We start from the raw sequence: 27,762 nt of genomic DNA, 5'->3' as shown, positions 1-27,762 counted from the left end.
ATGAGAGCCCTTGATAAAAGAAATGGCTCCACCAGGTAAATGGAGTAGTTGGCCTCAATGGCTTGGGTTATTTATTTTATTTTTTCTCTTTCTTCATGTAGGTCAGATGTCTTCCCAAGGGGGTTTCTCTTAAACTCCTTCTTAGGATCTCAATTACAAACTCAACACAAATTAGCAACAACAGATAATGGAACAGTTAGAGCAAAAGAAACCTCAGAGAAGAACGCAGTGCACAGAACAAATAGCAAAGGGTTCATGGAAAAGGAAAATCAGTGTGCCAGATATTTATTACTGTCTTTATGAGGGGAGATGGGACTCGACCACAGCCCATTTTGAGTTCTGTTCTGCTTGGGTTTTGCCATAAACAAAAGTGATGAGTCCAGCCCTATCCTTACACTTTTGTGCCCAGCACATTTTAATTAGGGTTAAGAAAACAGAAGGGAGGAAATAAAAACAAGGAAAAATAAAGAGAGAAAAGAGGTAAGAAAAATCTCCAGCTGATTCATAATTTAGTATCTGTTCTGCTCAGGCTTCTGTTGGATCTTCCAAAAGCAACGTCCCCTTTCATTCAGATTGGGTAGCTCCTGTTCAAACGTCCTTTTGATGCCGCACATGAAGAGAAAACAAACAACCATGAGCAGAGAGAGGAAGAGAAAAAAGAAGGCAAACAATGCAATATGTATAGAATCTAACACAACACAGCATCCCACACTGGGAGGCAGAGCCCGGCACTGGTGCCTGTAATTCAGCACGAGTGGGAACACACTAGAAAAAGAAAGGACGGCGTTATGAGTAACCAAATCCTTGCTTTCACAGCTTGCTCCCAGCACGCACACGCCGAGCAAGGTGTGCACAGACGCACGCAGAGCCATGCAGCAGGAGCACAGCAGTGCCCGTTTGCAGACAGCTGTAGCGACATAACCACGATCCCCATGGGGCACAGGAGCGAGTGCCATGCTGGCGGCTGGGAAGCAGTTTCTCACTCCCGCTGCCCAGTGCTAGCTTGAATCTGAGCAGAGGCCCCAGTACTTGTGTATATTTGTGCACAGGTTTCTGCAGCGACCCACAAAATGTGTTCTCCCTGCCTGACCCATCGCACCGCCTTTCTGACTCTGCTTGGACGTGGTGGAGGTTGGTAGCACTGAGCTCAGATTCCAGTCAAGAAATTTGAAATTGGATTCGAGGTGAGTCCTGCTCCAAGGATAGCTCAGAATCAAATTATTTTAGTTAAGCAGGGCGGGGGAAGAGAAACAGAGTAGGTGAAATAATAGCAACTGTCTAGCTAAGATAAGCCAGACAAGACAAAATATTAATTCTGATTGTGTTAGCACGCCAAACAGAGAGAACTGCAATTCCATCCACCTGCCGAAATCAGGGAAAATTACTGTCACCAATGGTACATAATTTAGGAGTGTTAAATCATTAAAACTGGGTAGAAATGGTAACATCCCATTATTTGATGCCATTGATACGAAGCCTGCCTGTGAAAGGGAGACCCGCCGAGTCAGTGGCTCGTGTTCCTTTGCCAGTGGAGGCACAGCAAGCTCTCTGAAGGCGCATGAGCCTCACTGATAATGGAGAATACTTCCAACCTACGCTGCTCACGGCTGTTCCCACTTGCTCTCAAGGGTGGTTGGGGTGGCTGCAGACCTGGAGCAGCAAAGTTGTGCCATGCTGTGCTCTGTTTGCCCCCAGCTCTGCCAGTGATTTTCTGTGTCATTTTGAGCAAGCGCTATGACTAGACACGTCCCCTCGTATCAGACAGCTCATACAGGTGTCCTCGTTAACCTCATTAACTAATGAGCCAAACAGATCACACAGTTCTGCTGATGAGGCTCACTTTGAGTCTTGGAGTGCAAGTTTCTCCCATTAGCCCATGGTAATCAGTCCAACGTGATCAAAGGCCTCTTTCCAGTATTTGCCAGCAGAGCGGAATACAAGGAGGTATTGAACTGGACTCTGCTTGGAAACAGAGGTGCAGGTGAAACACAAAGAGATGAAATGAGGGTTGTGAGACTATTCCCTGCTCTTTGAAATCAGTGCATTGCTGAAGGGGGGCACAGCCAGTTCATGGAGCATCCTTGGTTTGTCATTTCCCCCACTGCTCCGATCACTTTGGGCGGCCGTGCAGGAGTGGGGCTGCAATCATCAAAAGGCACAAAACAAATACAGAAAAAAATGCCCTGGTTTAGGGAAGCAGGGAAACCTGTGGCTCAGGCTGTCTCTCTGCAGGAACTGGGGAAAGCTACAGTTTTCTGCAGCCACCTGGAGCTTAATTGCCACTTAAAGAAATTATCTTCAGCCTTTTTCCCTAAGAAAAACAACTTTGTACAGAGCAGAGAGACAGATAGGAAAACAGGTTGGAAATTGCCTTGTAGACTGCTTTTCCATCCTTTCCATGTTCACAGGGAAAGAAATAAAAACAAAATGCAATCAACAGGGACAGGGAAGAAAAGAGTTGCTGAAGAGTGTGAGCCTCCAGAAGCTGGAATAGGAAAGAATGGAACCATTCAAGCATCCCCTGGTGTGGTGGTCCTTCCTCAGATCCCTGCAATTCTCAGATCCTGCGTCTCGCTAAGCACACCCTTGTGCCATCTCTCAGGGTAGGTTCTGCTTTTGGTGTTATCACAATTAATGTTTTTAGGGAGTTCTCCCAGCATTTGATATTCTTGACTAGGATTCTGCCAGGAAGACAATTTCTTCTCTCCTTTAAAGAAAAAAGGAAGCTCTTTTCTCTTTCATATATACCAGAATAACTCCTGCCTGAAATGAGCTACTTGCTGTTGGAGAAAGGCACTGCACTGACAGGCTTGAAAACCGACAACTTACTATTAAGCTACAAAAAAAGTCACCTCCCCACTGATGGTGGAGGCTTAGCAGCAGGACTCTTCTCTTCCAGAATCCTTTTGCTGCACTAAAAGCTTCAGAGGAAGTTGTCAGAAAGCAGGAATGGGCAGGCCTAGCCTAGTGTGCCCAGAGCTTAAACTAGCCCTAGCTCAAACCCCAAGCTGTTTTTATACTTCATTGTCCTACAGTCACACTAAATAACACCATGTTCAGACTCCCTTCTGAACATCTCCCTGAGTGGTACTGAGGGATCCAGGCCTGCTTCCAATGGACCACGCTGTAGTGCTATGGAAGGATGCCCCTCAGTAAGACTGGTGTTCAGTGCTTAGGGCTGTAAAACAAGGCTCCAGTTCCTCCTCCTTTCTATTTTTCTCCATTTATTCCTAATGCTGGTATCTCGTCAGTCTATGAGTGGCACTCCTATGTTCCTGTTTCTCCCTCTGTACCCAGCAGTCTCTGTACACACTGATCCATGCACGTTATCAGTTCAGTTCTCAGCATATGGTTTTCAAGCACTTGTTTTCAGAAGCACTAAAATCACACAAAATCTTCCAGACTGTCCCATGTAAGCACTCTTCGATTCACAATCAAGAGCTGTCACCAAAGGCTTTGTATTTAAAAAACATATTGTGACTTCTTTCACTATAAAATATTTTAACTTAAACTATTCTCTGAAAATGACCTTGGAAGTGAACAGACAGTAGGAAAGTCCTCCAACTATCAGCATGAAAAGGGACTGCTTCAAGAATGGCACGGGTTATTGAGATGTGCGTTCTGGCATTCGTCTCCCAAATGGATGAGATTGCCTTGTTGGAAGTATCCACTTCTTGGGAAACAACTCACTCTGTGCAGGAACCACTCCAGGTCCAGAGGCTTTGTACCTCACACTGTCTTGCTTTTGTTTTCTTGGCCTTCTTCCTTAGCTCATGTATGTTGGTATCTCTTAACAGAAGTCAGCTGAGTTACTTCTGTGTGTGTGAGCTGAAGACTGGATCCAAGGCTCAGTCTGTATTAGAAACGAGTTTCAGAGAGATTCTTGGCAAATGAAACAGGAAAATAAAAGTCTTTTTATACTCCCTAAGGAGTGTAAGGAATAAAACAAATGTGCAGTCAAAACTATTCAAATGACTTTTCAGGAGATCATTCGTCTATTAATGCACTTCTTTGTAAACAGTTTGCAGATTTACTTTGGGCTCACAGGCTAACCTGTTCCATTGCCACGATGGCCAAACCTGATTTCTGACAGCTCTGTGTTCACAGCGAGTCTCACGTCCATGCTGAAACAGATGGGTTTCTGCTCAACAAAGATAGGCTTTAATTAGAAGAATAACTTAATAAGGATCTTATCGAGGTTGTAGTGGCTCTTGAGGCCAGGTCACATGCATATTCAAGTAAGTCAGGTACGCTCACCAAAAATCACTTGATTTTTCAGAATGAAGCACGGGGCCTCAAATCCACGCTCACACGAAGCAGTGCTTGGGCAAAGCTGTTTTGAAATCAGTGTGACTACTCTGTAAAGCACAGTATTTTCAGCTAACGGTTGTAATTACAGTCTTGAGCCTGATTCCCCTCTGCACAGTGTGAGCAGTAAATTTCAATTATCCCCACTTTTCAAGTTCTTGCCTAAAAAGTTTTAAATAATCCCCCCCCATCTCTTGTATTGCTGGAGCAGAAGATGTCTCTGCTACTGTGATTCTCTCTTGACTCTACTTTTCCTGGTCCTGTTACACCCATCTCTACGTAGGCTTTATTCCCATGAACACTAGGATCATTTACAGTCAGTGAGAAAAAAGCAGTGATGCTGCTGAGCCTCTCCAGGCAGATTGGCTTTACTGGCTCCTTAGGATTACATTGCACTTTGCAGTCCAGTGCTGCCCATGACTGCATATGGTTCATTCTTGCAGAGACCTGGGGTTGGGCTGAGGCCCATTTACTTCTCACTTCTGCTTTCTCTCTGCTTCCAAGCAGGCGTGGATAAAATAAGCCTGTGGTACACAGCAAAGAGTTACAGGGACTGTGAGCAACAGGTTAACTGGAGCTTTTTTGTGTGTATCAACAACTGTCAGGGCTTTTATTCCAGGTGATTCTGTGAAGAACAGAAATGAGATAGCAAGACTTTACATGCCACAGAAAATCTGCAGTGCCAGCAGTGAGAAAGCTCTTATAAATTAAGTATAGCTGACCTGCAGGAATAAGCCTAAGGAAGAATAAGCCATAATAATCACAGCTCTTTTAAGGCCTCTGTTTCGCTAGAGAGTCTTGTATAGCTTTATAAAATCAGGCAAGTATTTATGATAACAACTTACAGAAGGGAACATAAAGGCCCTGAGAGGTAGGAGCTGGCACATTCAGATGCTGGTTGAGATCCATGTGTGCTTTGTTGCTAATGACCTAGAAAAGCACGATTGCTCACGGCTCACGTGGAGCACCTACACAGGAAAGCAGTCGTACAGGGAGCATTTGTGAAAACCTTGCCCAATTAACTTCCTCAGAAAAACCGTAAGAGAGAAATAGAAACAAGCCTTGCTGACAGCACTGCTGCCCAACCTCTGCTGCCCATGAGATGGATTGCAGGCGAGCAGCAGAGCCCTTGAAAGAAGGACGTGCAAGCAAATGGTTACCTAACTTTCACTGAACTCTTCACCTCTGAAACATTCTCCATAACTGTTATTACTATTTTGGGTGGTTACCAGCAGGATTTCTATTTGAATAATGGCTTTGTCCCTTCCTGAGTCACATCAAATTAGGGCTTCAGTTTGTCTGTGTGTCTTCTTGTCTTAATTAAGGTACACTTTTCTAATTACCCAAAGGGAAACGCAACACATATTAAAACGTGAATTATGTAAGAAGCTCGGGTAACTAATATTCTAGGAAAGGGGTTGCCATGGCTGTGTGTCACTCAGGCACTGTCCTTTTCCAGTGACTTTCATCCAGGAAGTCTAGTTTGCAGCTCAGACATTAATTAGAGTTCTCATTTTCCCCATGAGCAACAGGTTCCCATTGCCAGCTGCACAGAAACGCAGAGAGGAGCAGAAATTTGTGGGGACAGAGAGGCACGATTTCCTGTTCAGGTCCACTTGGAAGAATTACAGCTCTGTTCTGACCATCTGAGTGCAGCAAGAGCAGAAGTACGGCCGTACTTTGCTTATCTGCAAAAAGCCTCCTGTATCCATGGAAGGAGCTGGCTCTGACCACTGCTGGTGGGAAGACAACTTTAGGATACACTAAGGAAATTGGAATAGCAATGGTCTTCTTTTACCTGAGCTCAGTGTGCCGCGCTGTTTTGTGAACACAGAGGAACAGGAGCAAGTTTAAGTGACTCCAAAACCAAGCGTGGTATTTGAGACTCATCATTTATATTCTGAAAGTGCTAGCAAGAGCAGGGCTTATTTGTTGATGTTTGTTTGCAGGGGTTTATTTGTTTGAAAAGGCTAATCAGCTATCAGGATGCAGAGGCAATTGCTTAAACGTAAAGGAAAAGGAAGGAATTGTTCAAAGCTATTCAGATGAGGTAGCATGGTTTGTGTTTTGATGTCGGTGTGCAACCAACTGACAAATGCTGAGCCACAGTCTGGTGTAAATCCAGATGAATTCCATTAGATTCAACAGACTCGCTTCCAATTTATTCTGATGTAAGAGAGAGCATGATATTTCCATTTAGATTTACATTAGATTTGTTTCCTGTTTTCCATAATTCAGTCGGTTTCCATTGTGTACAAAAACAGCCTGCGCCAGATTTTGATCTCATTTGCATTGGATGAAAACAGTTGTTTCAAATGGAACTACACTGGATTTATAATTGCATAAATGAGGGCAGAATCTGATCTATTCTCAGTGAGAATTTCCCAGGGCGTTGCCATGTGAGAACAGCCCTGCTGCGGCGAAGTGATCAGGTGCTTTGTCATCACTTTCCATGGAGAATTTTCATCTAAATCCTGGACTGGAGCCCTGAGTTGACACGACAGCTGTGTGCTGCAGACCGAGGTACAGAAGCCCCTCTCCTTCAGAAGATGAGCTCGCAAGCCAGCACTGCCACCATCCCATCACCCAGGAATGAATGCTGTGCGTTGGCTTAGAAGATAAAAACAGAAAGAGCTCAGTCTTGCCTGGCACAGCCCTTCTTCAAACGACGTATTGGCTCTGATATATTTCATTTGTCACACACATTATTTTTAAGCCAAGTTCTCCATGTTGCCTTTTGCTTCCTCCCCTGAGGCCTTTCCGACTCCCCTTGTTCAGCTGCAATTAGAAACGTTAGGAGCAACTCAATGATTCTCTGGCAGATAAGGCTATCTCTGTTCTGATGGCTACACTGCTAGCAAGAGATTGGGTTATTACTACTAACTAATAAGATGGTTATTCCCAGCAACATGGGCCATCAGATGGATTTACTCTGTCACTGCTACTGGGAAAATAAGGCCATTTAGAGTCATTAATGGCAGTTGCAAAGGCTTTTCTGAGTAGATATACGAGCTGTGTTGCCATAGCTTCTCGGATGACTTTGATCCCAGCTCGTCCATCTGGCTTCATGGCCTCACTCTTATTCCTTGCTCTCTTCTAGGAGTCACTGTTTCAATGGGACAAGACAGGTTACTACTGTCACTGGATCTTACAGGTACTGCACAGGCTTAGCTGACCCTTAATTTGCCTTCTGTCTATCAGCTGTCAATGCGTGAAGCATGGATAGTCCCCCTTCAAATGCTGAGCGATGAGTCTTGCTATGAAAACATGCATCTCAACTCTCTGTTACCCAGGACCTGGGGAAATGCAAAGCTGATGTGCAGTAAAAGCAGCTACACCAGCAGCATACCACTTTATATCAATAAGGCTTGGCATTTTAAATGAAGTCATACCTCTTCCATGTGCATTTGCAGGACTCCTGTGTGATTAGTGCCAAAGAAACTATAGTTTCCTCTATAAATGTAAATATTTCTCTTAATTGATAATGCTTCGCACCAGACATAGGAAAGACAATGACAAGAACTGCAGCAACACCACCAGTGTCAACAACGCGCTTACAAGGACATCAGTATTAGGAGCACATTATGTGGCAGATTGAAATTTCAGCATCTCCACACTTCTCTCACCACGTCATCTCAGCCCTGTGCAGAGAGACTGGAAATTACCCCATGGGTTTGGCCTGCAGTATAGAAAACAGAGCTGTGGAAAAAACAAGGCAATCATCAAATTTCCAGTGTAGGCGGCAATCTGTCTGTTCGGTTTGCACACACACACATTATCGGGGCCCGCGAGTGCCTACAGGCAGCCTTACACACAGCAGCTCGTGCCCATGAAACACAAAGGCACACCGGGTTCTCTTCTGTCTGATGCTTCGCAGTGAGCAGTAACTGAGCAGGACCCATCATGCAGTAACAAAGGCTGACATAAATACTTATTTGTGATTTTGTTCCCCATGGTTTTTATTCCACTGTGCAATTTGCATTACAACTGGATCCTAATTGTCCATTTTAGCAAGCAAAGAGCAATCTGATACAGATTATAATACACGAGGTGAAGCAGACACGTCACAAAATAAGTGCTGCCAGCCAAGGGCAGCCTTCTTCTCCCCCAGTTGGAGACACTGGCTGATTAAGCAACTAGGCACTGCTGCCTGGAATTAACATGAGCCCAAGGAAAAAAGAAAAAGAAACAGGACAGTGGGAGCCTGCTCACAACGCAGAAATGCCCCGGCCTCTTTCTTCAGTGTTTCCTGGCGGTCCCAAGTATCTGAGACAAACAGCTCTGAGGTGATGTAATGCTGCTCTGCTGGTGAAGGACCGCCAGTGGCCCCACGGAGGAAATGCAGCCACTGCGTGTGTGCGGTGCTTCTGGGGCACAGAAAGCCTCAAAGCAGACGGGACACAGCCTGCTGGAGACCCTGAGATCCACCGCACTGAGGTCTCCTGTATGTGAGAAAACCTCTGTATTCCCAGGGCTGCCAGTGCAGACTCATTGATTAGAAGGCAGGGCAGGAAATTAAATGAGGCAGGTGAATTAAAGCCAGACTTCACAGGCTGCATCTGTTCCTCCATTCCCTCTGGGTACAACACTGATGTAACTTCAAAAAGTAAATTTAGTGTCGAGGAAAGCTGCCAGACTGATGGCCCTGTAAACAGAAGCGCTCGATGCATCCACGGCGGGTAGAGGAGCGGAGCAGAACTGCAGCGTGCCGCGGCCCGACTGCCCTGCTGGAGCACAGCAGCTGCTGCAGATGGCCCTGCCTGGGCTCGTGTTCTGCTCCTGCAGCTCAGGAAAAGCAGCTGGTTGGGAAGGGCTGGCTGCAGTTGTGACTAGAGGTGAATGCAGCAGCAAAGAGCAAACAATAATCCTCTCGGTGGTGCCCCAACAATAGGAGGATCCCGAAGATAAACACTGCTGACAAGAGAAAGCCCATCCGTGGTGCTGCACATGAAGCTGCAGATGTCTCCACCTTACAGTACGCCCAGGCTGGCACGCAGATGGGAGCTTGCACACCTTTCAGCTTCAGTCCTCAGTCTTGTCCATACCTGTGTTCACAGAGAAAAAGGGAGACATCTATTTCAGAGCAGTTCTATCAGCATCTTTCCTGGCATGTGCACATAGAACAGCAGCCCTGTCCTCTGCAGCCTGGAGAGCCTGGCTGTGTTTTTTACGGACCTAGGTGAGCAAAGAGAGTCAGGACATCTCACGTGAGACCTGTTTCACCACCTGAGTGGTGCTCAGAAGATTTGAAGCATGTCTTTGGCCCTTTGGAGACCCAATCTGCTTCTTGACCGGACTCAGGTAAACCCCAAAGGTCCAAATTACATTGTAAAATGTGTAAAAAGAGCTCGCTGCTTCTGTGAGCTGCTGAATGGTGTGATCACAGCATTCAGCAATCACTGGGGATGCCTGAAATTGAGGAGTAAGAGGCAATGTGTGGGGGATGGGCAGTAAAAGAAGCAGAGGGAACAAGTGAGTAAGAGACAGGACTGCCTTCCTGGTGCTCCTGGTCCTCCCATCCCTGGGAGGTGGCACAGTCATATCTGCAAAGCATTAAAATCTCCTGAAGGAAAGAACAATAGTCAAAGGAAAAGAACAGTCAGCTCTTGTTCCTCAGAGCACAGCCTCTTTTCTTTGATATCTTGCACTGGATTATTCCATAGAGGGAAAAAACAGAAACACCGCAAATAGATCCAGTTAGTTTTACCTCTTTTCATGCTATACCTGTGGCTGTTTGCAGGTGGTTTGCTTTTTTTCTTCTTTTTCCCATGTGATAAGATCCATCATTTGAAGGACAGCAACCAAACCAGCTTTTCTTGCTCTGAAGAAAGGCAGCAACTGCACTTGGAATAAAAGATTGTCAGGCAGATCTGAAGTGTCAATCAAAGCCTATCTCTGCAAAAAACATTATTCCAAGCAGCTCCATACACCACCACAGTTAATTTATTCTTTCCAGATATTCTCCTGAGCTGCAGAACGACTTCCAGCACTGACCAAAGCTGCTCGCTGCAGGCACGAGGGTTAGAGCAGAGACTGGGCAGAATTCTGCTCAGGTCACTTTGCCTTCTGCAGAGCACACAGCTGTGATCAGCAGGACCAGTAGTGATCTCCCAGACTTTGGGAGACAAACTGTACCTTTTACCAGAAGGCAGACATTGGTTTAGGATTCTGAATGTTGCGGAATGTGTCCATCTTCAGTGGCATGCCTCCACTTTAATATTATTGTTAAATTTAAATTACTACTTGTGGCTGCACCTGGGCTGCGCAAGGCACTTTTCAGGCTCTCAGAAAAGCACTGGCTGTGCTCCAGAAGTCTCATTACTGCAGGACAGACAGACAGGAGAGGCGCCGCGTGGTGAAGTGGCAGCAATGCTGACCCACCCGCAGCAGCACTGCGTGTTGGGTGACCTTGCAAAGGCACATCCCTCCCTCTGCCCATCTCTGCTGCTTGGGCTGAAAGCTCCTCAGCTGTGGCTCTGCTCACCTCTTTGTCTATCCCAGAACCTCTTTCTGTGCAAAGTCCAAGGCAGTGTGTGGGGAAATACTGTTGTTTGTAGGAAAAAGAGGGGAAAAAAGTCCTGGAAAATGAGAAGCTCCATTTTCTATGGTGTTTCTTCAAATCAAACATTTTCTTGTCACCAAAAACATCTGGAAAGGTGTGTTCTTCAGTTGAGCAACAGAAAATGCAGGTTTAGGGGTTTGGTACACAGTTGTTAATCACTAAAACTTTCTGGGGAATGTACTGCAGTGCTTAAAGAAACATTCATTCTGTCCTGAAAATAAGTTTGAACCGAAATGTGAGTTGTTCTGTCAGCAGGGGGACTGGTGAAACCCATTCACCTGATTTATGTATTACAGCTGGTTTTTTTTACTCCCCTTCTTGGTGCTCCCCGTATCCCCAGGGCACCCCCATCCCCTCCCCAGCAGAGCCTGCAGCTCTCCCACAGCCTCCTGCCCTGCAGGCGCAGCGCAGCGCAGCACCGCTGTGCGGAGAAGCACTGATTGAGCAGCTGCTATCTAAATGCCAGCTGACCCGGCTGCTGCACCTCAAACCAGACAGGAGCAGAGATGCAATTACCTCCCCTGCAATAGGATATTAACTTAAATATCTGCCTTCTATCCAGCTGCTGCTTCTTCACAAAAATTGCAGGAATCTTGGATCTGTGAGACCTTTCTGTCAAACTGGGTGCAATCAGGTCATCTGGTTCAGCTGTTGGGGCACTGGCACTGAGATGGGAGAACAACACAAGGAGGGTTGCTGCTCTATGAGCCCCATCTCAAAATAAGGTTGTTTTGGTATGACAGTGTGGCCTTAACGACAGGCAAGGCAGCCCCGTAACAGTGACAAGCCAGCCTCTGTCCTTGGGATATAAAAGGCTGTGAAGCACCAGGACTGTTCTGAGTGCACTTAACTCCTGTTTGCTGGATGGAGCTTTCAGCCTGGAATTCAGGGCCGTGTAGGAACTGCTCAGCAGCACCAACAGTCCTACCTGAGCCACTTACCGTTCGGTGGACAGAGTGGGAGAAGAGGAACAACAAATTATCTCAGACTTGCACATAGGAAAACAAAGGCCAACTTACTGAGGAATCCTGTGAGGGGGTTGGAAGGAGGCTCGGATGTCAGCCGTTCCCATCAGAGGCCCTCAGCAAAGCTCACCTCAGCTCCTTCTTGCTTCACCACCAGGCAGGATTTACCCTTTCACGGGCATTTCACTCTGATTCACTCAGCCTCAGGAGCTGAGTCAGCCTAACCCACGCTTCTCCTTGGGCAGCTCAGACCACAAGGCTCGCTGATGAGGAAACAACTTGTAGTTGTTTGGGGGTTAATTATTCATAGGCACTGTGCTTAAAACACGCAGAGCTGCTTTTGAACAGTCCTGGAGCTGGCGTGCAGGGAAGGACTTACCAGCGCCCGTGGCCACGCGGCCGTTCCATGGCCAGGCTCCCTTCCATCTGCTTCCTTTCAGCCCTTGTCACGCTCCCCGTCTCCCATGGCTTTTGCTGTGCTCTTTGGCATTATCTGCATAAGAAAGACGCAAATACTTGGAGCACTGTAGACATGCAATCAAAAATGGCATTTGCCCAAGGAGGCACTGACCCAGGCAGGGGTAGAATATAAACCTCTGATGGGTTTGTTTTTCCAATCAATCTAAGCCACTTCCAGGGTTTCACACCTGCTTTTCCTTCTGCAGAAGTTGCCCTCACCCCTGCTTGTGACCATCTGCAGCTGCCTGGGAGCTTTTTTCCCCAGAAGCAAAGCTCTTGGAAATCCATTTTTCATCTCAGAACAGAGCAGCCCACAGCTTTAGGAGCACTTCAAGGATGTTTACAGTGAGACAGCTTGAGTTTCTCAAGGCACACTCACCACTGTGCATTAGCACTAAAAAGTGGTTTTCAGCCTTTCTGGGTTATGGTTCCATAAACATTTTCTGACAGGGGTACAGACCCCGCATGGAATACGTAAGCTTAGCAAAAGTAGGATTACTTCCTAAGTTAGTCTTCTGAGGATCCTTAGGAATCATCTGGGACAACCCCCTGGTGTCTCCAGAACACAGGCTGAAGCTCTTGAAAATTTCTAGGGGTACCCTTCAGGACCAGCATTTGCTTAGAGAGCTCATTATCCTGGCTTGGAATGCAACCAAAATACCTGGGGCCCAAAGGTAGCAGCTCTGCCAGGCACCAACCTGCCCTGCTGAGCCAGAAAGTGCAGGGCTGAGTCTCCTGATCCCTGTGAATTGTTCTTTCCAATTATGCAGGTAAGAAACTGAGTTTGTGCTGCAAACACTTGATGAGAACTTCGAGGAGCTCAAAGTTTGAGGGGGCTTTCATTGGGTCCCAGCACAGGACACTGTGGGATGGCCTCAGCTGATAATAACTGCTGTCTGGGTTTTCTGCAAAAACACCAAAACAACATTCATATTGCAGCACTTGGTTATTCAGCTGACATTTCAGCAGACTGTGGGACAGAGGAGAGAGCATTTATCCTGACTGGGTGAAATCCCCTGCTGATACGAATCAGCACAGCTACAAAGAAGTCCAGGAGGCTGTGCTGTATTACACCAGAAAAGAACCTGGTTTAGAATATGCTTTCAAATCATTCATTTTTTTGCCTAGAGCCAAGACAGACACCTCTTGCCACCAGGGGACACCTATTAGCTCAGTTTCATCTAGTGAAATCCCATGCAACTGCACAGGAAAGGAATTCAGGCTCTCTGGACTATGTTCTCTGTGATGAAGCCCTCTGCTTTCATTAAATGAACTTCATGGGCTCACCAATAGGCAACTCAGCTGAACACTGGTGCTGTTTTCTGGCCTGCGCTGTGCTGGAGGTCAGCAGAGACAACTGCAGTGCTCCTTTCAGAACTTAAAAATCTTTTAACTGATTTCAGGAGTTTACACCAGCAGAGAGCTTGGCCATGAGTAATACACATAAATATTACTTTTAGCCACAGAGATGGAGAAGTCAGTCTCCCACCTGGCTGTTGCCTCAGTAACGTATCTCGAGGAGGATGTTTTTTAAGCCAGTGTTATTTATCCAGTAGATGGAAACAGACCTGCTAAGGCCATACCAGGTCAACATATGTTTAAGCATGTGCTGAAGAACTTAATTAGTTCTCCCTGAGAAGAGAGACTCCCAGTGCTATTTAAAGGATCGTTATCCTGATGTGAGATGCCTTGGAGCCTGCTGCTAAGTCTCGGCTTAAGACGGCAGGTCTGCAGTTGTATGGGAGTGGGACATCTCCCCTCCACATGGAGGAGCAAGAGCTGAGCAACCCCAGGTGCTGCAAGGTCAGTGCAAGGAGCAGGCATCATAAAATCACTCTGAAATCCAGTGCTAAAGGATTTAATTCATGCCTGGGCTGTAATGCTGGCTTTCTGAATGGCGTCAGACTGTGTAGACCCCATTATTTTTCTGATTTCCCTTTGGAGACCAGCAGTATCTGCAGCAGCCTGTGATTCCAGTGAGTGTGAGCAGAGGTGACGGGACAGTGGAGAGCTGCAAGCCTGGAGTGAGCAACTGCTGAGTGTCTGTGCAGAACATTGATCCTTATGCCACAAACGGAGGCAGCAGTTTCTTAGCATCAGCTAAACTGGACATTATGCAGGTGGCTCGGTCATAGCTTTCATGCCAAGTTATAATTTATGAGGCTAAAAATCACAAACTGTAAACTGAATGGCAATATGGGAATTAGCTGGGTTCCCCACAGATGGATGGTTCTGCTGTTCTGCCAGGAGGTGACTCCTCTGCACCTTTGGAAAGCTGGCTGAGCAGCATCTGAGAGCTAAAGCAGAGTCCCAAGCAAATGAAGGCTCACATAAGCAGTGCTGCTCACCAGGGACAATGGGGCTGCACTGCAGAAGAGGGGGAATCCTGGATATGCTTATCTTGACCAAAGAGTGGCTTACACAGCCTGTGGCACCTCGCCGTGCTCTGGGAACTCTCAGGAGCCGTTCCTAGATGAGTTGTTATGGTAACTGAGCTAATGCCCCGAGATGGATGTTTTCAGGTGGCTTCGGGCCAGAAATTCAACACCAAGAGATTCCAGATAATAGACTTCTGCTAAATCCAGTGATGGCATCTTCTTTATTTAACCTATTCACCAATGACTTACTGAACTCCATTCTCCGGGCAAACCACGAATGATGAAAACAGCTGCTTGGCCTCAATGAACTTTGTCTTTCAAAAGACTGAGGGGTTCCTATGTGCTTCAGCTGAGTCTGTGCCAGTAAAATAAGTGTGCCTGGGATTGAATGGCTACTGTTTTCATAGCAAATTCCTACCCTCCAAACCTGTGTGGTCACATCCAGACAGAACACATGGAGTGGGCCAAAATACTCCAGCAGTGTAACAGAGAGCAGCCCTGGCACTGGCTGATTCCTCAGCACAGAGCTTGACGGAAAGCGGTCACACACAAGAAAGGAGCAAAGGCGCCGTCAGTGTGCTTTGCCTGTCCCGTGTCCAGAGCCAGCTGGAGCCGTGCATCCTCAGGGACAGTCAGCAACAGGAGCTCAGCAGGTCTGGGATTCGCTTGGATCGCCCATTGCTGTCCTCTATTACAAACAACTCCAGAGGTCATGAAGCTAAAAGCCTCCACGGCTTATGCAGCGAATTTGGGGCAGTACCCCTCACCTCACATCTAACACCCGAATGCAATCCATGAGCTTACCAACAAGGGGCAGGCAGTGCCCTACAGCTCCCAGCCCAGGGAGCCCTCGTGGGTCGGTGCACGGAGCAGCAGGGCAGCTCTGCACAGCTCAGGAGGAGCCGCGCAGTTTCAGGAACTCCCACGTCCCCACGGCTGCCTGGCGCTGGGGCCTCGCGCCGCTTCCGCAGCGAGACAAACTGGTTCTGCCCTGGCGTGGTCTGCAGTGCCAGCACCGATGTGCCTCGGGCAGCTGGGACAGCCTGCTGCCTGCCCTCGTGGATGCAGCGCCTGTGCTGCGTGGCTGCTCTGCATCTTGAGGCTCCCCGGTGGTCTCCCCACGTGGACACCGATGGCTCCAACACCGCAGGGCCATCGAGCTGGAGGGATTTCACCTCTGCAAAGTTCATTCACATTGCAGGCCTTGCCTTGCTTGTTCTGCCCACTTGGAAGCTGTGCTATTCTGATATGTAGCTCTCTAGGGCGGAAGCTGTTTTTCTGCATGTTCTTTGCTAGGCTTCTACTGTGACAGGATTGCAATCTTAATCAGTGCAGCAGTAATGTGATTAACAAGCTTCTGCACAAGTGGGAACTGCATCCCTAGTGGATGTGATTTGCCCAGTTCTGGCTTGTCCATGTGTTTTCTTGGGCTGAGAGGTCGTGTTGACTGAACTCCAGAACAGTTCACTCAAATTCTTGAGCACTAAGATCCAAATGAATTTCCAGCATGAGCTGCTATGCTGATCCCTTTCCTGCCAAGCTGAAACCTTAAGTGAATTTTTATGGCTAAGTTATAAACCCTAGAAAACATGAGCAAGAAGTAGAAATGCTGAGTTGGCCTTTGCTAAATGCCAATTATCTACAAAGGCATTAAGGGTGGAGGGATGAAAAATAGGGTCATTTTCATGTTTTCTCAAGTTTAAGTAAACTGTCTCATGAACCCCTTATAGGAACACACAGCAAACAGATTGACCATTCATATTTATAGGCACAACACTGAGATGCAGACCTTGGCAATCAGAGCAACTCCACTTTGGAGATTAATACAGCTCTGCTTGGCAGGCCTCTCAGTGCAGAACATTAGGTAGGGACATCAAGATTTTCAGGGAGAACTTAAGAACAGATGCTGACCTTTGATGGCGGGGGTCCACACTTCGCTGAGTCAATGAAACACTAAAACCATCTCTTAAATCCTTGGGTTGCTGGGTTCTCTGCTCCTGTGGCCCTTATTCCCTACGGTTTCCCACCGTTGTTTAAGAGTAGTACATCCCACAGTATTGGAGTGACACAGAATGGGATCACAGAACAGTTTGGGTTGGAAGGGACCTTACAGACCATCCAGCCCCCACCCCTTGCCATGGGCAGTGACAGCTCCCTGTAGACCAGGCTGCCCAAAGACGCGTGCAGCTGGGATGGGCACCTCCAGGGATGCGGCACCTCCAGCTCTTCTGGGCAGCCTGTGCCAGGGCCTCACCACTCTCCAAGTGAAGAATTTCTTCCTTACATGTAATCTAAATCTCCCCTTTTAGTTTAAATCCATTCCCCCTTGTCCTATCACTACAGGCCCTAGTAAAAAGTCTCCCCCCATCTTTTCCACAAGCCCCCTTTAGGTATCGAAGGGCTGCACTAAGGACTCCCTGGAGCCTTCCCTTCTGGAGGCTAAACAGCCAGCATGGTTTTATAATACCTAAAGATCTGGCCCGATAATCTTAAGGCTTGAAATGGTGCTGTAATCTCAGCTGCAATGCAGCACCTGCCTTCTCCCGCCCTGTATTTCCTAATGCCCAGCTTAATTGATAGAGAGCACCCTCAGAACCAGCCCTGTGCTGAGGATCTGGCAGGGTGCTGAGTCACGGAGGCTGCGCTCAGCCCAGGGCCAGGCACCAGGCAGGGTGCAGGCTGCTGCCAAGCCACACAGCACATCCCAGAGACAGCAAGTGGACGTGGTGCTCTGTGAGTATCTCAGGCACTCCCTGAGCCATTGGAGAAAGGTATCCCCAGCACCTGGGCACTTGGCCGTCATGCCACACAAAATAATCTGGAAGTGGCTGAGGTTGTCATGGCCCAAGAATCCTTCATGTGCAATAACATGAGGAAAGATGTGAGTTAAGGGAGAGACTGTCTGCCCACCACAGTGCTCCCAGCCCTGGGAAAAGGAATAAGAGAATACACAGAGGTGCTTGCTTAAGAGCTGGGAACGTTTTGATGAAGTTAAAGACAAAAAAAAAAAGCAACAACCACAATAACATTGTAAGTCCTGCTCCTTCCTTCTCATACTCACAAAAATTGAGCCCAAATGCTGAGCAAGAGGCTTTACATTTTCAAAACTGAGCAAACTTTCAGAGATACCCTGAACTCAGCACACTGGGGTCGGGACCTCCTGGTGAGTTTTGCAATGCTGCATTTAAACACTGCGTTTTTGAAGAATGTGGAAAGGTCCACAGCACATTATGGAGCATAAGCATGTGTGGTCCATCAGCTGAGTCCCTCTGAATCCTATCCTACAACAACAAATATCTGTGCTCCTGCCATTAAAAACAAGGTGAAAAGGAGGAGCTGTGCAAAGTTAATCAGAGAGTTGAAATGAGATGTTGTAAAAAGGGGCTGTGGGTGACGTGGGGTTTGCAGTCAGCTGAGCATTGTGAAATCTCTTGTATCTGCCTGAGCTCTGAAAGGAAATGCTTTATTAAATCTTCTTTGTGTGAGATTTCAAGCTGTCTCTGGACTGGAAAATAGGACCATTCCGTGTGGCATCTAATCAGAACTGAAGTCTTTAGTGCAGGCTTTTCTGCGGAGCAGACTGATCAGCATAGACAAGTAACTCAGAGGTCTCAGCATTCAAAAAGCTGAATTAGACACAGTACACCTGTGCTCTGCCGTGCACCTCTCCTACACGCAGTATCCTCCAAAATGCTTCACAGAAGGAACCATGCAAGCCAGGCAGCTCAAGGGAAGGCAGCACAACTGGACACAAATGCACCCCACTGAATCCTAACCAGCCAACAGGTCTCAGCTCCATTATCTCCATTTGCATTCCCACTGACATGTAGGAGTTGCCATGACTGAAAAGATTCACCGAGTTTCCTTTTCACTGCCTGTCCTGGAAACCATTGATGTCTCTGCTTCGTGCTGAGATCTCACTGTGTTTTGGGAAGCTGCAGCCTCTGACCGTCTGTGTCCAGCACCCACGGGGCTTTGCTGTGAGCAGATGGGCAGCTCACGGCTCTGCGGGACAGCAGCACCACCAACACTTGCAGAAAGTGAACACTAAAAAGAAATGGCAAAAGCCAGGCGCCACAGACAGAGTTGAGGACAAGGGAGAGGCTCCTGGAGCACACCCTGAGTCACACAGGCTCCCTTTTGCATGTCTTCTCCCTCCTCTGTGCCTGGCCATGTTTTCAGGAAAGTGAGACCTGATCAGAGACCGGAGAGCAAATATCAACCGGACTGCCTCCTCCTCAACCTCCCTTACTTCACACTTCAGCCTATCTGGAGCTGAGGAGCCTTAAATCTCACTCTGCCTGCTGGAAATCTCAGGGTTTCAGCTCCTGATCTGCTTTCTTCAAACCCCAATGGGAAACGTCCCATGGGCTGAGCTGCACAGAGCATTGCACCCTTCCCTCGCACCGCCCTCACTGCAGATGAGCTCCGTGCCTACCTTTTGTTGCTGACAAGAAGCAGGACTGAGCCATTCTGGATATTGGCTTCTTTCAAAGTCTCATGCTCTTCGAGCTGCCTGGAGTTGTAATAAAATGTCTTCTTCCAGGAAGTGACGCCCTCCCGTACAAGGTAAGCCCGTAGGTCCATCACTGTGTCTCTGGGCTTGACGGTCAGCGGCATCATCAGGTCCTCATCAGCCAAGTGCACCTTAATGTGGTACCTCTTCCAGCGGGAAAGGCTCCTTCGCAGTGTGTCCATCCTCTCCGGCTCTCCAGGGACGCTGTGGCAGAGATGAGCATCCAGCTGGGAGGCAGGCAGAGCAGGGATGTGGCTCTGAAGAGGCTGCCTGCCTGCACAGCTTAAAATGTCCTGCCAAACCTGTTCCTCCCAGTTGCTGCACTGCATGCTTCACATTCCAGGGAAGAGCTCACCTGGCTCCAAGAGTACTGGCTGGGAAATGCCTCCGTGAATCATTTCCACGCACCTCTAAATCCCATAATAATTACTGCGTCCTCACAAAGTGCCCTTCATTCCAATGGGTCTCAGAGGACTTTAAAGATGGACCTCTATAGCCATTAGAAATGTGGGTGCGTTTGAGAAATGAATGGGTTTAGTAACCTCATGTCTGCAGTTCTCAAAAGCTGCCAACTGTGGCATAGCTCAGTTCAAAAAGTAGACATTGAGGAACCTCTCAGCTATTTAACATAATCATTTTAATTGAGAAAAATACTCTGCATAGTGAAAACTTCCTCGTGGGGGAGAGCCACAGCATATGCAAGGACATTTAGAGCCTGGCTGGTGTGAACTGCAGTGCTGTTTTGCCCTAGGAGATCTGTGTTGTGGGAGAATGGGCTGGGAGCCTCCAAAAGGGGTAGGATTCATTGCTCCTCATAGCATCACATGTCTGGTGCTCACTCACACATGCTCCTTGCTGGTTCATCGGCTTGAGTTCCTGTCCCTCACAGATCTCTGCCTAATTGAAGTATTGGTTGTATCCTGCTCTAACACGTGAGCAGAGATAGCATCACTGCAGGCTCACCATGCAGAAAGGCAACAGCAGAGGCCTCGGGAGCAAGCACTGCTTTGCTAGATGCAGTGATACCTCCAAAGGGAAGGAAGCGATGCCCGCCGCAGGAGCTGGCTGTAATTGAACGATCCCGCAAGGCAGACTCTGGCAGTCACAAGATGATACTTCAGAGCAAACATCATCAAGATAAGGAAGTCTTTTTTTTTTTTTTTTTCTTTTTCTCAAAAAGATCAAGTCACTCTTATCTTGTAGGTAATTTCCTGCAGCCCATATTACAGGAATTAATTCCCTTGTCCATTCTTCTCAACACAGACCGGTATTTTCAGACCAAAGTACTGCAAGATAGTTGTCCTAAGACACTGTTCTTCACTAAAAAGGGCATTTTCTTGCCTATTAGATAATGAAACAAATTGACAGATTTTCAGATATGGCAGCAGTCAGCTCCCATTGAGAACGAGAGATGCATCCCCTTTCCCACTGAGAAGCAAGAAGATTTCTGCCCAGTTTTCTCACCTCATTTCTCTTTTCTCTCCCCAGTGCATTATATCTTCACCAAGAACAGCAGCAAACGTCTTCAGCTATTCTACAGGCAATGGAGATTTCCCTGTGCACTTGATAGGAAATGAAGCTTCTGCTAGCAAGTGTTCCTTTCCAGATTCAGTCACAGTAAAGGTATGATTGTTTTGGTGGGGACTGGAATTCTTGGATCCTCACTCTGCCACTGAGTTGCTGCAAAGGCTTGGGATGAGTCATGTCATACCTTCATGCTCATCGTGTCATTGCTGCATGGTGTTAACATGTGTCCTTTAAGCACCTTGTGGGAAATAGGAACAGCTTTTAGCACAGTCATGTTCTCCTGCATGGCAGCATTTATAAACAGAATGGACCTACAGATATATCAATAATTTTCTTGAAGACAGGACACCACCACCATTATTAGAGAGGAGAATCTGAGGCATAGAGCAGCTCAAAGCTGTTAAAAAAAAAGTTGAAAGTTGGGCTCTTGTCCCCATGTCCAGGAATCTCAGTGAAAAGCTGCATTTTCAGAGAACTACAGAAGCCTGCAAATCTGGAGGTGTTGCATCCTTCTCCATTGGGGTGACATTCACTCGAGGAGCCAGAATTTATCCCTGTTGTAACGCCAGAGTCTCGGGGGTAAAGAGAAGGTCTGATCCAATTCCCATTGCCATCCAAGGACAGACTCTCATTGACGGCAGTCGGACCTGGATCACGCCCCAGACACGCTGAGGTCTAATGGCTCCAGCCAACAGAATTTGCCCAGTGAGTGCCAAGGGAAGCATAAGGCATTCTTATTTCGGCAGAGCCCGTCTGGTGTCAGCGAGTCCATCAGCTCCATCCTTCTCGCATACATGACAGCCTGACAGCTGCCAGATACCTCCCTCAGACACCTTTCAGACGGCTCCTGTTTATTTTTAGGACAGCTCTTTCCAGATAAGGCTCAGATGTGTATAATTACACAGAAAGTGGAGATGGTCACAAAAAGGAAAACACAATGGTGATATTTTATTATTTCTTTGCCTATGGTGTGATTGCAAACTTTCTCACGTACCCCTGCCCCGTGTTGGGACCACTCCTTTCAAAAAAAGGGGTGATGCTTTAGCCTGTGAAAGCCAGGCGAGGCGTAGCAGTGAAGTCAGCTTATGAAATATTGAAGCAGTGAAACCCTCACTGGAACACGTGAATGGCTAATGCCAGTTCCAATTAATTTTGAATTTTTCATTAAACCATTATTAAAAGCAAGAGGACAGAAGAAATAAGGGAAATTGACTTGGGCAGTATATTAAGTACCTTAGTTTTGCTGGAGGATGTTTTATTATCTGTCCAAAGCAATTATTTCACAAGCTCCTGACGGTCTGTGGGCTAAACAGAAGTGCAGGATGAAGTTCTAGATGGTCTTTTCTTAAAGTTATTTTAATCCTCATCCTCTGCCCTGCCCTAATTGGGCGATATCTCTGGCATGTCATATCTGGAGGACAAGACATGGAGTCAGAGTTCTGAGAATCTGCAATAATGTGTCGCCCTGGCATTATTTATAAATCAAATAAAAACCTATTGACTTACGCATTTCCTCATATTGAGGGCAAACAGAAAATGTGCAAACACTTGAGAAACATTCATTAGGAAAGCCTCAAAAGCCATTTAAAACCGAGGTGGGCTATGATTTTTTTTTAAGAACTAAAGCAACAGCTTTTAATAAAACATCTCCTCCTCTGCTCTCTCCTCCTCTATACTCCATTGACTACAGCAAAAGAGAAACACCTGCTTAAATTAGGTGCTTTATTAACATGTCTCTTGTTGGTTGAGGTAATCCTAGGCCTTATAATATCTTCTTATACTACCAGGATAGAGACACATATTTCTTAGCCTTTTTTTTTTTTGCAATGACTGTGTTTTGCTACCTGCTGTGCTGCTGTCCTTGCAGAGGAGGACAGAAAAGTGGGATGTTTCTCAACGACAAGAGAAAGGTTTCTCCATTTTTTGGTAGCAGTCATATGGAAATTGCAGCATCTGGGAAAAATACAGCCCCGATTCCCCTGCCTGTAAGTCCTGGGGAAAGCAGCCTCTCAGCCCTGCCCTTTCAGGTAAGGGAGATTCTTTGCTGATTCTTGACGCCATCTGATCCCAGCACTCAGTAAAGCTGAAAACTTTACTCTTTTTCCTCTGTTTGCTTAGGGTGAGTTGTGGTTAGAAAGACAGAAAACACAGGATGAGGCATTAGAGATGACTGGTCAGGTTTACCATGTTGTGCCTGCAGCTGTGTGTCACTAGGTACCAAAGAAGAGTTCTGTGTTAAATTTCCCTATGTCCATGATCCTGTGGGAGAGCACAGTCTCTGTGCTATGACCGGAGCTCCCCTGCTCCATTACTCAGCAGAGCAGAGGGAGGTGCAGTGGTGTGAGCTCTGGGGCCACACTGGCTGCTGGGGAGCACAGGGCTGGGAAGGGTTCACTCGCTGGCAGTGAGTCCCAAAGTTTGACAGTGATAACCTACAGCTAGAAATCTCCAGTCCAAAATGCAGCCTGCCATTTAATTCATCCAGTGCTCCTGATATCTTAGGCAGTGGGGCAGCTTAAGGTGCTGGTATTTATATTCCTGAAATACCCAGAGGCCCCAACTAGAGCTGTACCACCATGTGCCAAGTGCTCTGCAGATAAGAAGGATGAGTAAGGCCTTTCTATCACCCAGCGCTTGGTTATAAAATGACTGGGCTCACTTTAGATGTCAAGATACATCTACAGCAAATGAACAAAGAGCTAATAAATGATTAATAAATGCTTTGAAAAATGGCTAATTAAATGCAACAGCATTTTAGAGTGCAATGGAAAAGCACAAAACATGTAAGCTCAAGCGATAACAATTCTTCTGATATGACTTATCTACAGCATGCTGCTCACATCTGCAAGAGTGCTTAGAAATATTATTAACATCTTGTGCACCAGGAATAAATAGAGCCTTTCTGTGAAGGAAGAGCAATTCTCTCCTCAGGATAAGGGCAAATTCCTCATTGTTTAGGCCATCTGAAATCCAGAAAATCTACAAGGTGCTTATAGTAACACATACTGGGAGATGTGAGTGATGAGAGCCAGCTGACAGTGTTTGCATTGACCCTGCTCTGTTATCTGCCTGTCACATCATGGGGTCCTGTGCTCCCAGGCCAGACATCTTCTCTGCTCCATTGGATTCTCACCCACCATCTCCCATTCTTGGCTGGCAAGGGGAAAATGCCTTTTCATCCTGCCCTGCTCCAGACAACAGTCAGGCTCTCTCCATCTGCTTCAGCAGCATAACAGATTTTTATTTTTTTTTTAATGTCACAAAAAGGGGGGGGGTTGATCCTGGTTGCATCCTCATCGGTACAAACAAGGATTTCTACCACTAACACTGCTAAAGTTACCAAGCCAGACAGATCCTGCTGCGGTTCTGTATTTGACTCCAAAAGGCCCCACAACTTCCCTTGCTTGCTGCCCTGCATCAGTATTGCACTGGTGGGGGCTGCTGGACTCTGCGATGGGAGTTAAAATAGGTGGCAGAAAAAGCTGTGTATCTTCAGCTTTGAAGGAGCAAACTTGCCTGGGTTTGGAACTGTGAGTTTTCTGAGTGTAGTTGGATGTGAGCTGGTAACATTTTCTGGTGGAAAAGGGAAACGTGAAGGAAAAGAATAAAAAACAGTAACGCACATGTTAAATGAACCAGTCAACTGCGAACAATGGAAAGCTGAAAAATGGATATGGGGGAAAGCATTTTGCGGTGTAGTTATTTCTTGCTGCAGTTCTTTATAACGTCCCAGATGGGAGATTCATGACCCTAGGAAGCAGTCTGTACGCTGCAGGGTTTGGCCTGCGGCAGCCCATGACTCACACGCCTGCCAGGTTTGGCAGTAAGCTGAGAAACAAGCAAGATAGCAAAATGTCTTGTGGAAACAGCAAAACAAGAGATGAATTAACTGCTGGAAGAGTGAAAAAACAAACCTCTGTGCACAAAGGGGGGCCCTCAATGCAGAGAGCAAGCACTCATGCCACTGGGGACTCCAGAGGAGCTGGCCTCCCAGGCAGCCAGCTCCATTTGTTTGTAGGCAAAACAAATCCAGGATGCTTCAGTCTTAAATGGTGAAGTAGGCGGAAACAGAAGATTTGAGGTTCTACACACCAGCAGCAAGATGGTTTTCAGGGGCTCGAGGAAGGAAGATTTGTGGATCTGCATTGCCATCTAATGGCAAGGAACAGCTTACAGCTTTCAGTGCTGCACAGAAAATGGCTATAATAGCAGGAACCAAGGATGGCATGGCCTACAGTGATTATTATCCTTTGGTTCAAAGGCAAATCCTTCTCTGCAACAGAATGGTGGTCTGCAGTGAAAGCAATACAGCTAGCCCAGGTAAGGGAAGGGTACCAAAGCCTTGGGATTGAGGCTGCTGATTCTTCCTCTTCTGGCATCCACTCAAATGTCTTTTGCCAGGAACATGAACATGGGATGGGATTTCTTTCCTCTGGTGTACCACATGGACAGGCTTCCCAGGCAGGTGCACATTTTGGGTTCTGAGTGAATCCTGCCATCCTATTCAAAACACTTCACTCAGCATCCCAGGTGTTCAGGACCCTGTTGAAAAATAAGATAACCAGGGTTAAATAAAAAAAGAGAGAGATTCTTGGATATGGGCTCAGGAAGGATAGATTTGTCCTTTTGGTCACACCTAGCCCAGCGTCTTGTCTGCATCAGTGCTGCGTAATGGATACATAAGAGAAAGTATCAGAAATACAATAGTACAGATTGATTCTACCCTGCCTTATCCTTCATGCTGAGACACAGTCCTGCAGGGAAATCCTACAAAGAAAATTCAGTGAGATGTGAGATTTTATGGATTTTGTCATTTCTAACTGAACATTTAAACGGAGATGACAGGAAGAGACAAGTTTGATATTCATTCTAGTGCCACCTTCGTTACAGTGAGCTGCTAATGATGTACCATATTATACAGTTCCTAAAACAGAAACTTTACAAGAGAGAGTTGTCTATTAGGAGATAATTACATTCAGAAACCAAAGGAAACTTGAGAAAGGATTGTCAGCAGCCGCTTCCTTCAACTTTGACACATTTCTAGTCTTGACACACATACATATGAAGAGGAGTTGGAACTTACTGCAAGAGAGGAAGGTGATACTCAATGTTTGGGAGTTTCAAATGGAGCAAGAGCTTGGGGAGAGACTGAGGATATAAAGTGTCTGCTCCTTCCACATGGGCAAATGGGTCATGGTGTTCATTCCAACTAAATTCTGGAAAAAAAAATAAATCAGAGTAGGAATTGAGAGTACTGAAAAAAATGACTTCAGTCCACAGGACGAAAAGAACCACCCCTGTCTGTTACAGTGCCTGCTGCAACATGCTTCCCACACAGCGTGCTGCCAAAGAAATGAGCACACTGTCGAGCCATCCAGCTTCATTTCCTCCTGGTACCCTCTCCTATTTACACATGGTCTTGCCAAGCCTTGCGAGGCCCAAACAATCCTGCTGAAAGAAGAGGGATAAACAAGGGATCTCAACCTATTGAACATGCTCCCACCTACTCAATAAATGCATGGTGTGGAGGGCTTTTTCCTTTCTTGGTTGCTCGCCGCTTCACAAGTTAAGAAAGCCAGAGGCTGAGGGACCAGAGAGGATTTTTCAGGTATTTCTCTCCAGTTTGTGAAGCAGGGAGGGAAGGAAGGGGATGAACCCGGTTGATGGACTGAACGGGATGATTTGTTCCTAGATGTTCCTTTCTGAAATGGCTCTGAGTCATGCTACAGAGCTGATCAGAAAAACATTCTTCCTGTAGCAGAAACAACAGCAAAAAAGCCTTGTTGAGTGCTCGGTTCTGAGTGCTCAGCCCTGCAGCGGGAGAAGGGTGGGAGGGCTGGCTGGAAAGCCTCCTCCACTCCTCAGCAGTTGGAAACGACGCAGAGGCTGCGAGAGCCGTCGCAGAAGCAGGCTGAAGCCTGCCGAAGGCTGCGTGCAGCTGCAGACCCGGGGAAAGGCGTGCGTGGTCTTGCAGCTGCCTCCTGGCGTGCATTCCCACAGGTGCTGGGTCAGGTGGGGTGAGCACCATCCTTCTGCTTTCTCCTCCACTCGTTTCCAAAGCCATGCCCCAAAAACTGCCTCTTCAGAAAGGAGCTACAAACAAAGCCTGCAGCACAGCCACCCCGCGTGGAGCCTGAAGGAGGCACAGAGCACGGCCGACCTCACTGAGCGCAGAGCCTGTGAGCTGCAGCGGTGGGAAAAAAAGCTACTGAAGATACACAAAGCTCCAAAGAGAGCTAGCACAGGTTGCTGCGGCCGCTGCCCAGAGAACAGGGCGCTGCAGTGGTGGCTGCCTGGGCACCGCACGCCTCAGCGCTGCAGCGCGGGCCTGGGGCTGCACGGCCCGGCCGGCCGTTACAGCACCTCTACTGAGAGGCCGAGGGAGCCGGGCTTGTCCAGCTCGGAGGCGGACCTCGGCGTGGCCTTCAGCGCTGTAAGGCAGCTTGTGAGCTGGAGGCAGAGCTGCGCGCGGTCTGACAGCGATGGGACACGGGGAAATGAAATCCCGCACTCCGAGGCGGCGAGGCGCCGGCACTGCGCAGAGCTGCGGGTGCCCCGTGGCCGTGGATGGGCAGCGTGAGGGGCGGGCAGCCCACGGCACGCGCTGGACCTCAATCTCTGAGCTGACATAAACCGTCCTATGACTCTGCGGTGAGCAGCGCTGCCGCGGGTTCCCGACGCCAATCCCGCACCTCGGCACACCGGCCGACGGGCGGCGCGGGAGAGGCGCGCGCGGCGCTCCGGGAGCTGTAGTTCCACCGCCGCCATCCGCCATCTTGGCGCCGCCAGAACTCCGCCCCGCGGCGCCCCCCGGCCGCCATCTTGGGTCGGGGGCGAAGCCGCCCTCGTGAGGCGGCGGCGGGGATCGGCGGGGCGGGGGGTTTGCGGTTTGTGGCAGTGAAAGCGTTGCTTTTATTTGGAATTGGGAAAGCGGAGAATCCCTCACAAAAAGCAGCTGAGCAGGCCTGGTGGTGCCCGTGAGGTGCTGGCTTCAATTGTGGGCGTTGTGAGGCGTTTGCCTCGCGTCTGTTCTGTATCGAGCTTAGA

At 47.6% G+C, this 27,762-nt stretch overlaps 1 protein-coding gene across 2 annotated transcripts; it reads right to left on the bottom strand.

Annotated features, from left to right (window-relative positions):
• Positions 1 to 7,722: 7,722 nt before the first annotated feature.
• On the bottom strand, positions 7,723 to 19,445 carry TINCR (TINCR ubiquitin domain containing). Of its 2 annotated transcripts, none has more exons than XR_016460319.1 (3): positions 11,890 to 12,700; positions 10,033 to 10,146; positions 7,723 to 9,353 (listed from the first exon to the last, which is right to left on the bottom strand). XR_016460319.1 is itself a non-coding variant. In XM_090126200.1 (3 exons), exons 1-2 carry the CDS (start codon positions 19,368 to 19,370, stop codon positions 12,325 to 12,327), a joined length of 264 nt encoding a protein of 87 aa, XP_089982326.1. In that variant the 5' UTR covers positions 19,371 to 19,445; the 3' UTR covers positions 7,723 to 9,353; positions 10,033 to 12,324. The 2 variants fall into 2 exon arrangements, 1 of the variants encoding a protein (XP_089982326.1); XM_090126200.1 differs by adding an exon at positions 19,111 to 19,445 and having other exon boundaries at positions 10,033 to 12,328.
• Positions 19,446 to 27,762: the final 8,317 nt, after the last annotated feature.

Source organism: Phasianus colchicus, chromosome 28, assembly GCF_987193195.1.
Source record: "Phasianus colchicus chromosome 28, bPhaCol1.hap1.1, whole genome shotgun sequence".
NCBI lineage: Eukaryota > Metazoa > Chordata > Aves > Galliformes > Phasianidae > Phasianus > Phasianus colchicus.
Note: the sequence above shows the minus strand (reverse complement) of the source record. Positions and strands in the feature narration are given on the sequence as shown.

What these genes read in the sequence shown, in the direction of transcription:
- TINCR (XM_090126200.1), bottom strand. Translation starts at nt 19,370, where the DNA reads ATGGACACACTGCGAAGGAGCCTTTCCCGCTGGAAGAGGTACCACATT.